The sequence below is a fragment of the Phalaenopsis equestris genome, unplaced genomic scaffold (genome assembly GCF_001263595.1).
Source record: "Phalaenopsis equestris unplaced genomic scaffold, ASM126359v1 Scaffold001307, whole genome shotgun sequence".
NCBI classification, from domain to species: domain Eukaryota; kingdom Viridiplantae; phylum Streptophyta; class Magnoliopsida; order Asparagales; family Orchidaceae; genus Phalaenopsis; species Phalaenopsis equestris.
Window position 1 is genome coordinate 159,131 of NW_018165746.1, and position 12,515 is coordinate 171,645.

General features: G+C 32.9%; 1 protein-coding gene across 3 annotated transcripts in view; it reads right to left on the reverse strand.

The window, feature by feature from the left end:
* Positions 1-12,235, reverse strand: part of LOC110033877 — a 32,308-nt gene extending 20,073 nt beyond the window's left edge. For 2 of the 3 annotated variants that reach the window (XM_020738027.1, XM_020738026.1), the window contains exon 1: positions 12,084-12,235. In XM_020738027.1, the coding sequence (XP_020593686.1) occupies positions 12,084-12,132 (49 nt within the window). In that variant the 5' untranslated portion in view covers positions 12,133-12,235. The remainder of the gene's footprint in view (positions 1-12,083) is intronic. The other variant, XM_020738025.1, reaches the window with a different exon arrangement.
* Positions 12,236-12,515: the final 280 nt, after the last annotated feature.

Genomic DNA, 12,515 nt, shown 5'->3' on the forward strand with positions numbered 1-12,515 from the left:
CCCCCCCCATCCAACCACCAAGCAGATGCAGCAACCTTACAAACAAACACTTCCAGCCTCTTCGTCGCCTGCATCCTCTCAGCTATCTTCTGTCTACATCCCATCACATCTCTGCAACCAGAAGTTACTCTATCTCCCTCACGGACAGCACATAACACGCAGCTCCTCATTTACTAAGCCAAAGCTCACGTACCCTTGCCTGCACTACCCTGTCTCATCTACAAGCAGGCCTAGATTTGCTACCACCTCACTTTGAGGACCGGTGGAGACTTCTAGTCCAGTTAAGCTTCCTGTTTCTTCACCACAAGGATTTTCTTGCCCTTGACAAGCAAGAGGTAAAAATCTGTCAAGTTCAGATTGTGTCGTCAAATCTACCAATGGCTTCTTTCATCATTATTAGCTTTGCTGTTGAGATGAGGAGAAAGGATGAGTTGGATTGAAGAGTCACAAATGTCTGTTGTAAAACCAGAACTTCCAGTGGAGCCATGTAAATGTAAGGACCAATTTGATCTGGATGACTCAAAGTGTCTTCTGAGACAGTATGGAAGCTTGGAAGTAATGGGAGCATCCATTGGTGAAGTGAAGAAGAGTAAATAAAGAAGTGTTTCAATGGTTGTTGTGTGGCCAAAATAAAAATATTTTTTCTCTTGGTTTTGGCACGAGAAACATCTATATATACTTGTTTTATTTGCAGTTATCTCGAGTCCCGTGCACATTTTTTTAAACATGATAGGTTAAAGACAAGTTTGCGTCATGCCAATACGATGGGAATGGTTGAGTGTGTGTGCCTTGTCATTTTTATGCATATAAACGAAGCTCAATGCACATTTTTTTAAGCATGTTGGGTTTTGAAGACCCCCAGAACGCAGTGTCAAAAGACACTCACTATACATATTTTTTAAGCGTGGAAGGTCTCAGTTTACCGATATAGCCCCCCAAAGCAGGATGATGTTGGGAGGCTGCCAAAATGTTGTTGGATTTTTGTCTGAACACCGATCATAAAAGAATAATTAAATTGAATTTATTTGGACTAAAATATAACCAAATAAAGCTCTGAAACTACAAATTAAGAGTAAAATCAAGAATTGCAATTTATAAATAAGCTCAAAATAGTAAAGTTGAATCTAAATTAAATTTGTACAAGATTTACATGATACTTGACAACTCGTCAACAAGCTCAAATGAAACTTGTGATGAATACACTAGCTAACCTATAAGTGCAAATGGAGCTTTCAATCAGCTAACTAAAGTTATTAGAACCATCTATTAGAAATACGAGGGAATTATTTGAATATGAAATGAAACATCCAAAACATAATACAAATTACTCCAAGTGAATTGCAATGGTTGAAAAATACACAATTAAAGTCTTTATTCGCTTTGCACGCCACCGGATCCACAACCCAACCACACATGCGAACAAAACGTATTTCATTAGAAGGCCTTGAGCAAAATCTCGCAAATAGAATGAATTTCACTAGAAGGCCTTGAGAAAAATCTCGCAGGCTCACCACCAGTTTTGCAACCCAACTAGACAAGCGGACATAAGGTGTTTGACTAGGTCTTGGGCAAAATCATGCACACTCGTCATTGGATCTACACCACTACTGTAATAGCAGACAGAATGCAAACTTTAGGACCCCAAAATAAAATCTTATTGGGAATAGTTTGCATATTCCTAAGATTATTAACGTCGAGTCAAGTATACCACATTTAAGAATGTTGAGTTTTGTTAAGATTTGTGCATAAGCTTGTTAATATCAAGTCAAGCATACCACCTTGAAGAACATCAAATGCCTTAAACTTGGTGCAAAGCATATAAATACACTATGAATCACATGCGATAAGTACTAAACTACCATATGTGCTATGACAATCGCTCCAAATTCTTAAACTTGATCGTCTGAGAATGTTACACGGCCAAACAAAGGCATAAGTTCAAAACTAATTTTCTTTGAAAAGAGTACAAATATCCTAAAGCTTTGCAAAAATCTTATATTCAAATATCAAGTTCAAAATTAGCAAATTGCACAAACTGTTAAATGGCTCACCTTGCATATAGGGAAAAGTCATAAGTTTCACACTTTAGCCAATCTGATCCTCCTCACCGGAGAAACTGGAGTTGATAAGATTGAGCCTCCGCTGAGTCGGTCTAATCCTCCTCCTAATTAGGACAAGGTTGACAAAATTGAGCTCGAAATATGTCAATCTGATCCTCCTCACAATGACTGTAGTCGACATGACAATTACTTTTAATGATATTTAAGTTATATTTTCCCTAACGATGATCGTTTCGACTGAAAATCTCAATGGGATGGACAATTTTTCAAATCAAGTTTCTCAAAATAACAAATTAAGACATTCAAATTAAAATAAAAAATATAAAAACTTAAATCAAATAGATCAAAATGATCAGGTTAAAATTCAATCACTTAAAAATTAAAAGCAAAATTCATCCATCATCCGCAATGTCGTAAACTTTTAATTAACTTCATCTCACAAAGGGTTAATATCATAAGACTATAGCCTTCTGACTGGGTAATTGCCAACAAATGACACAATTATATTACGTTCACGGTCATAACCCGTATATTCTTCAATGAAAATCTGCTTTTTTGAGTTGCGAATTATAGAGTATACTTGTCATATCACAAAATACTATGTAAACTAAGGTTGACTTAGATTAATCCCCTTAGACAAACACTCATCTTGAATCTACAAATTCACTTGGATGAAGCAACCCATGTTTGCTAACAAGAGTCACTCTATCAGGCTGGGTCGACTAACTCCACTGACAAGTAGACCAGGGATTATGACAACCTGAGATGACGGAACCATTGGATCTTGACCAGATTTATCATCTTTTCCCCACCATCAGCTTCTAAGCTAATGTTATACTTAACACCTAATGACTAACCTTAATCAAAAGTATTCTCCCGTTATCGGGAGAGGTAATTAGTCATACAGGTTTGTGCCTATGAAAAACCTTGAACTCCTATCTTGAATTCCTAACAAAATGTGAGTGAAATCTCTATGTAGTGTTTTATCTAATATATAATCTGTCTTCTAAAAATTTGACTAGGAACTTAAGACTTAAGCTCTCGACGCGAGTTTGAATTTTCGGAGCCCACACTCATCAAAATCCTGTGAGGATGTAGGCATCATTGAGTCACTAATGAATGTGGTTTGTTCATGAATGTTTACTTCAGCAGAAATTTATGTACCTATTTAAGAGAGGAAAAACATTGATACCCTTTATGCAAACAAAAATATCCTAGAAAAACACACCTTAATGGCATAGGGTCTAGTTTAGAAACTTGTGGATGAGTATCACAAACAAAACAAGTGCATCCAGATATGTGTGGTTCAATAGAAAAGAGAGATTTAGTTGGAAAAAAAAACTTAAAAGGTTGTTTGACTCCTTAGAACAATAGAAGGAATTTGATTAATTAAAAAACATGCAACATAAACTATATCAAACCAAAACTATTTAGGCGTGTTCGTTTGAAACAAAAGAGCTCTAGCCATCTTTATTTTTCCTTTCAGCTACTCCATTTTGGGATAGAGTGTCGAAGTAGGATGACTGGTGAAAATCCTGTTTTGTGTCATGTACGTCTTAAAGGGTATATAAAAATGTTCTTAGGCATTATCACTTCTCAAAATCTTAACTAAAATATTGAATTGAGTTTTGATTTTAGCATAAAAAGATTGAAAATATGACAAACTCAATACGAGATTTCTTTTTAAGCGAGGTCATACGAAAAAAATCATCCATAAAAGTAACAAAAAAATTAAATTTTATTAGAAAAAATAGGACAGGATCCCCAAACATCAGAATGACCAACTCAAAACAATTAATTATTTTTTTTATTAACTATAGGAACATAATACAAACGATGGTGTTTAGCAAATTGACATAACAATTAAAAGATAATAGTTTTTAAAACTAAGGATATAACTTTTTTAGCATTGAAAGTAATGGATGTCCTAACCGACAATGGATCTCAAAAGAAGATAAGGTATTAAAACGGGATATGTGTAGAGGTACATCATTATCCAAAATGTATAGCCCCCTGATTCTCGTAATCTATCAATAACATTTTTCGTCATAAGATCTTGAATAGACAATAATAAGAAAAGAGTAAGATAAAATAATTAAGAGTACATATAATTTTACTAACAAAAATAAGATTAAAAGTGAATTGAGATAAGCTAAGGACAAAAGTTGGAGACAAAGTGGGTGTAACATTGATGATGTCAGAACCAAGAATATTAGAGGAAGATCCATCAGTTAAATTAATGGAATAAAGGTGTTTCTAAAAGATAGAAAAGAGTTTTGCATTGCCTGTCATGTGATCTAAAGCACCAAAATCAATGAAAAAATTGTGTGTAAGAGGAAAGAAGACAAGTATCATTACTACTTGACTCAGAAAGGGAAGTGATAGATGGAGATTTCTTGGATGCTTCCTAAAATTTGATGAACATAGCATTTTATCTGCAAAGATCGAGAGAATCTGACTTTTAGAGGCCTCATTAGTAGTAACCATGTGAGCTTACTATAATTTAGAACCATTATGTTCTTTATGAGCAACTTCTATCATGCCATCTTCGTATGACCAGGTTCATGACCGTAATAGCACACTACCTTCGACCCTTGATTTTCATAACTTGAAGTAAACCGTATAATTATCCTGAGACTAAGGTTTATTGATGTTTGTATTTTTTTTACTAGTAAGAGCACTAAGTTGTATAAATGAGACAATGAGAACTCGGAATCGTACGTAGTACTTTAGTATAGGTTTCCCTCAAAATAGTACATCTAAGGTCATATAGGATCTGTGATTTGACATATTTGTACTAAGTTGAGGCCAACAAAAAAACTAATAATAGTCATTTGTTCTCTTTAAGTGTTGAATTTGAACATCAATATTGAAGGACAATAGTGTGTTCAATTCTTCATAAACATGTTTGAAGTACATGTGATACGTGTTAAGTGATTAATCATATTACTTAGCTCGATAGAACTATTTACATACATCAAAGATTCGAGAAATATTCTCTCCCATAAAACACAAATGTCAATTCTTCCATTGTATCTTTAACACAATTACAATGAGTAATATGACCATATTGATTGAGTTTGATAAAGTTCCATATTTGTATTAAAAGTTGGGCATCAATTCTCATCAACTCGAAATAATTCAGATTAAAATAAACTGGAAAATTATCAATGACGTGACTTTCTTGAGAAATACTCTTTAAATAGAGGCTCGCAACTTTATTCCAATAAAAATAATTGATGTTATTTACCTTTTCATCTACAATTTTAACCACAGATGAAACCAAACTAATCATAATATGTTTTTAATCCACAGCATGGTTATCACCAAATATTCAAGGAGATTGAATCACTGAATCCCACAGGTGGTTTCCTTAATATGTTTCTAATCTATATTTTAGCCACAGATGAAACCAAAATAATCATAATATGTTTCTAATCCAGCCATGATTATCACCAAATCTTCAAGGAGATTGAATCAATGAATCCCACAGGTGGTTTCATTAAGCACATGAATGAGTTGAAGGGTGAGATGAACTCCTGAGAAGAACGATATCGAGCCGTAGGAGACAACCGCCTCAACGAATACGGAAGACAAACGCACACCAACTAATGCCAAATGTCCTCAAAAATTGGCAACCTAAGTTGACGAAACCGACAAAGCCTTTGAACAAAATCGAAGGCAAAACTAAAGATGTAGATGACTCCGTTAGACGATACAGATGATGAAGCCGAAGACATCTAGTGATGCTGAAGCTAAAGACGCCGATTCATTCGATCGACATAGACAATGCCAAATGAAGCAGCACAAATGAAACAATTCAACAGACCTTTTATATCATCTAACGAGAATTCTTCCTCTTTCCTTATTCATAATAGAAAATATATATTACATATTTATACATACTCCCAACTCTCTAGATTAGGAATAACTCTAATATAGAAAAGATCCTGTAATTAGATCACTTCTAATTAGGTTGCCTAATATACAAGCTTCCTAATATATAAGGTTCAGATTTATTACTTTCTATAACAAAATTAAACCCAAAGTCTCACATACTTTCGGCGTTTATGTTAAAACATGGAAGAAAAATGTCGTATCTTAATTCATAAATCAAATTCACATTACTAGTAAAATATAAAACCATGATATCATCCCCCTCCAAGTAAAAGATAACATTAGGTTAACAACAAAAAATATTGGTCCAGAAGTCATCAATGAGATGATTGTTTAAAGAACTAAAATTTGAAAACAACAAGAAAACGAGCAAGAAAAAACAAAAAAGCAGAAATATCAGCTATTTTGTAAGCAACGGTGATCAACATCTCAATGACATTGTATAGCTACACATTAATGAAGCATCACGAGGGAAGGAAGATGAACAACAAGTCAAAGTAGGGCAGGAGACTAAGGTGACATCTTGACAAAATTCATCAAATCACTAAGAACACTGATCTAGCATAGTTTTGATATGGACTGACATTTATTAAGAATAGTTCTAAATTCTAACAAGAGTGAACCGTCTTGTTTCTTAAAAGACTCTCGAAGTCTCAACCGGGAATCATCCAAATGAACAACTAATAAGCATATTTATAAGTTCGGGTAGGGTCAATTCAAGCAGAATTCACTTTTTTCCTTTCTCTTATTCTTTTAAATATTTGAAAATCACTATTATTTAAAGTACTACTATATTTGTTGAAATTCTTACTTGATGCTTTTTTTTTTGCCTAAATGGTTATTGCATGTACAAAATAATGCACATATTACATACAGCTTAAGGCATTCTAATCATAAGCAATATTGTTTGCATTACAGTTGGAGCAGTGAAGCAAAATAGAACACCCGTGATTTGCATTGTGCTTAAATCTTCGAAAAATTGTAGCCATCAGCTCTTGCTTCAAAAATAGTTTAAGACAATAGTGAACTTGAAGTTTGTAAGAGATATACAATCGATGTGACCAATAAGCTTAACCTCATTTGTCTTCTTGAAAATCAAAAATCAACTTAATATGAAATTTATATTAAACAAAAAATTGAAGAAGGTTCTAAATGACAAAAGCAAGTTCACATAAAGGAATGGACGTGGAAACTTGTCACACTTTCGAAAGGCCATAAATTCATCTATGTGAAGTGGATTTTTTTAAAAATAAAGAATGTCAATAAAGACATGAAAAAATATATATACATAGCAGGATCGGTGGCTATAGAAAATAAGCAAGAAATATCCATAGAATACAACAAGAAATCTGCTCCCATTAACCATATGGAAACTAAAAGATTGATATTATCTATTGCAGCTCAAGTTCAATGGAACATTCTTTACATGGACATCAAATCTTTCTTGGAAAGGAAGTCTTTGTAATACTTTATAGCTAGTATAAAAATGGCATAAATAAAATTTTTGGAGTTGAATAAGGTAATATATAATTTGAAAGAAGCACTCTGAGCATGAAATATTTATAAATACCAGATGGATTTTGCAAGATGGATGAAGAAACCTTATGGATTTTGCAAGATGGATGAAGAAACCTTACTTGCTTCAAAACTAATAATTTTGAATAATGTCATCAAGAGAATCCTTTACATAAATAACAGATGGATAAAGAAACCTTATTGTTTTTTATCTGAATTATCTTGTTTTCATAAGAAATAACACGCAAATGATTAGTAAATTCAAGCTCAATAGATATACTTGAGAGTTTAACATAGGGCATGACTTACTTTTTTTGAGTGAATTAAAACTAGGAAAAATAAAATAAATGCAACAACAAAGCCTTAATCCCACTACGTGGGGTCGGCTACATGAATCCTCTTTCTCCATTGTGTCCTATTTAGTGTCCTATTTTCATTTAGTTCTAATAAATTAAGATAATTTTTTTATACAATAAGCCCAAGTCTTCCTAGGTCTACCTCTGCCTTTCTTAACATAAATCGAATCTAAAACATCTAATCTTCTAATCGGATCATCAGATGTTTTGACGTTTAATGTGACGTTTAATGTGACCAAACTATCTAAGATGATTCTATCTAACTTTGTCCGTCACTGGAGCTACACCAACCCTATCACGGAGATATTCATTTCGCATTTCGTCTCTAATTGTAAAGCCACTCATCCAACTAATCATTCTCATCTCGACAACACTTAACTTAGCATTATGCTTCTCTTTTAAATGTCAACATTCAATGCCATAGAGCATTTCAGGTCTCGCCACAATCTTATAAAATTTTCCTTTCAGTCTAAGGGGTACTTTTCTATCACACAAAAGGCCTGAATCATTCCTCCACTTCAACCAATCAACTTGAATTTCAACTTGAATTCAACTTGAATTCTACTATTAACATCCCCATCTAAACCGTTCACATTTTTAATAATTTAATCACCTAAAGTTACACTTCTGTCATTATAGCTACTACTAGTAAAATCACTTCCATGTATTTAGTTTTAGTTCTACTCAAATGAAGGCTTTTAGAATCCAATGTAGACCTCCATAATTCATGTTTTTCCCAGGCTTTTTCTCTCATCTTATCCACGAGAAAGATATCGACAGCAAAAAGCATGCATCAAGGTACATCCTCCTGTAACTGTCCAGTAAGACCATTCATAACTAAAGCAAAAAGATATAAGCTTAAAGCCGATATCTGATGTAATCCAACAGAAATAGAAAAATATTTGGTCAATCGTCCTTCAGTTCGAACACAAGTAACAGCTCTAGTATACGTCATATCAACACTTTTCTTCTCAAGAACACTCCAAAGGATATCTCTTGGAACCTTATCGTAAGCTTTTTCTAAATCAATAAAAATCAAATGCAGACCTTTTGTATTATCTCTGAACTTCTCCATCAAACCTCTCAATAAATGTACAGCTTTCATGGTAGACCTGGCTGGCATAATCCAAATTGATTATGAGAGATCTTTGTAATACGTCTTAACCTATGTTCAATTACCCTCTCCCATAATTTTAAGGTATGACACATCAATAATTCCTCTATAATTTGCACACTCTTGTGTGTCCCCTTTATTCTTAAAAATGGGGGCCAAAATACTCTAGCCAAAATACTCAGACATCTTTTTAGTTTTTAAAATAATATTAAAAAGTTTAGTAACATCTCCAACTCCCACATCTCCTAAAAATTTCCACACTTCAATTGGGATATCATCAGGTTCTACAGAATTTCCACCCTTTGCTTTTTTTAAAACCTCCTCAACTTCTTTTTTACTAATGCGACGGTAAAAGTGAAACATTTTATTATTATTAACGATATTAAGATCACTAAGATCGATCGTATTTTCAGAAACTTCATTAAAATTCTTTCAGAAACTTCATTAAAAAAATTATCAAAATAACTCACTCACATTTGTTGTATATCAATATTAGAAAATCAAAATCCTTGCAAAAGGACTGAAAATGTAAGCCATAGCAAGATGAAGCAAAGAGCAAGCATTGGTAATGAAAACAATCCAGCAGTTAGGACATAAATATAACTAAATTAATAAGCGCTTAATCAACTTAAATTTACATAAAAATACCCACATAAAGTCAGAAGTTACCCTTGCAAACAGTTTTAGAAAATATGGAATACGACTCTCTGGAAAAAGCCAAAAAAGCTTCACATGGATCTTGAGATGAAAGGTGGGAGGGAAGACGTTTCAGGGTTCTAGAGAGTCTAATGATGTTAATATCATTAGAGGAATTAAAAACCTTATTCTCTCTATAGGAAAGCAAGCACAAGTGCCTCTCAGTCGCTTAATCAATGGTGAGTACTTAAAGCCTATTACATTACTGTATATTACTTTTCAAGTGCTTCATTTAGAGATTTACATATTCATATGGTTGAAATTCATTATAACTTTGAACTTTACAAACCTGTAGACGCTAGGACTTTGATTGGATTGAAGTAAAATGTAGGGAATAAATAAAATCCCAGTAATCTATGGATTGCTTATGAATTTGTGGTCGATGATTTAAGCTTTTTTTAACTTTTTTCCATTCCACTCAAATTCTCAGCATCCAAACATAGCTTGAGAGTTTTGAAATTGCAGCTAAATATTTGAAAGACAGAAGCATTGTACCCACATCCATAACACAAAATTCAACCATCCTAAGAACAATTCTCTTAAGACATCAAATATATAAATGTAAATATAAAAATCTTTACGTATTGATGTTGTTTTGCTTCATTATTTTTATCCTAGTTTATTTCTAGTGTAAAACATGCTCATGATGATGATCCTATTGAAAAAAAGTTCATATGCATTGATATAGATTTATTTCTTTGTTTTCTTGTTTCATAGATTATTTTAATTTAAAAGATACTTATGATGACAATTTTATTGAAAAAAAGTTGTACTCTCCTGTCTCCATTAGAGTTATTAACATATTATGTTTGGTATCCTGCTAGAGGCTTCAATTAGCATATGAGCACTCTTAGTTTCAATTTTTTACTGTTTTCTATTGTACAATATTTCAGAATTTCTTCATATGAAATTTTCATTCTTGTTCTCTCCATCTACACATCCCTGTAGTTTCAGTCTGTTATGCTTGTTAACACCAATGGTGGCTAAAATCTCTGGAGACACGATGAAAGCAATAATGCTATAATAGTAAAGAAGTAGGAGATTGCTAATTGTAATGATACCGAGAGAAGTTGATGAAAAGTTTTTACATCTTTAAAGATTCCTATACATGGTTTCCTTCTATGTCGGCAATGGTTTTCCATCAACAAGGACTACATGCAGGGCTCGTGTATAGAGATTGCCACGTCTTTGGATTTCCATTTGAGGATATAGATTGTGAACAAATTTGGACAACAAGAGTTGAGTCCTATTTTTACACTGGTAGAATTGGATCTTGCAATTTTTAAATAGATCTAAAAGTTCCAATGAAATTTCTTATTGTGGATATTTAATGGGTTATGCATAAGAGCCGTAAAGCATATAAAGTTTATTACATTAAGTAGAGTAAGAAAATTATAGTATGCATCGATTCTTTTGTGTGTGTGTGAGTGCATGTGTGGGTGTGTTTGAATATGGATTCTTTGACGGCTATTTCTAGGGGCAAGTCTCCTTATGCTGGCATTAGACATTGATCTTATATTGAGAGATATCTGACATTTTTCTTGATATTCACTTGTTTGGCGATTGGTATAATATATTTCAAAAACCTTTTTTACAATGAAGCTTGATAATTTGTTAGAACTTTATATTTGTTCACTTTTTTAATGCAAAATTTCAGATCACATCGAAAATTCCTTTATTGTTCAAAATGAAAAGAGTGTGTTTAATGTATTCACATTAAAAAAGACTATTTTTTATTATAGTTGAGAGTTGGTGAACTACAGATTATTATATTCTGTGTATTTCAATTGTGCATCTCACCCTAAGTAACCTAGACCCATACGGATCCTACATGAATTATTTATGATCAGAAAACTACAGTGTATAGAAGAAATCCTTGTTCTTCTGGTATTTGTCAAATGTATCCATATAACACAGTTGCACGGAACATTGCCACCCTCCTACATAATTTCAGTACTAACAAGCCAAAAGAAATATGATTATCACCATTTTCCTTCTGCACATTCACAAACCTTCTACAAAAAGCTTCTCCATCCAACCCAAAATCCATGAAAAATTCAACAATACAATCCTTAAGAGACTCTTTTGCATTCCTCGTAGCATACAGCAAAGAAACTCAGTATTTTAATCATGGTTGAGAACTGAAGTCCATCAAAAGATTATAAAACGCGCAAATAGAGCAATTTTCTGGTCATTTTTGGTGTATATTTTAGCCTAACCCAGTCAAACAAGAGAAGACGAAATCAGAGCATTGTCCAAATAATTAGGGGAGGTTAAACAACTAATATAAAGCCGTAGACGAAAAACACAGGCATATGGAGTCAAAGAAAACATTGCCATAGAAAAGTCGTTCAAAGATGATGAATTCAATATTTTGTTAACAAGCTTTCAGTCGGCCATCATGGGCAAGAAAAATTAAAGTATATAGAAAGAAGGGTTTTTTACCTGTTCTTGGAAAGAAGGGGCTTAATGAGGTAAGCAAAGCGGACTCCATTTTTTTTGCAGCTGAAAAAAGAAATCCTGCGGCTTTATCTCTTATTTACGGAAATCCTGCGGCATTATATTTCAGTCCTCTGGCACGCTTAAAACTGAGCTTATAAATGGCGTGCTATGCATATGTGTAACGATATGGAGCAGAGAAAAGCAATATAGACAGGAAAAAAAAAAAAAAACTCATTGAAATTTTTAATTTATTCTAAGGTAATATAATATTAATTAATTATATAATATATTCATTTCCAATTAAGTTATAAATTTTGAATACTATTTTAAATAAGATTTTGATGATAATGTTTCAGCATATACCTTTCATAATAAAAAAAGTGAAATATATGTATATATATGTATGTGTGTGTTTCTTTTTATATATATAACCAT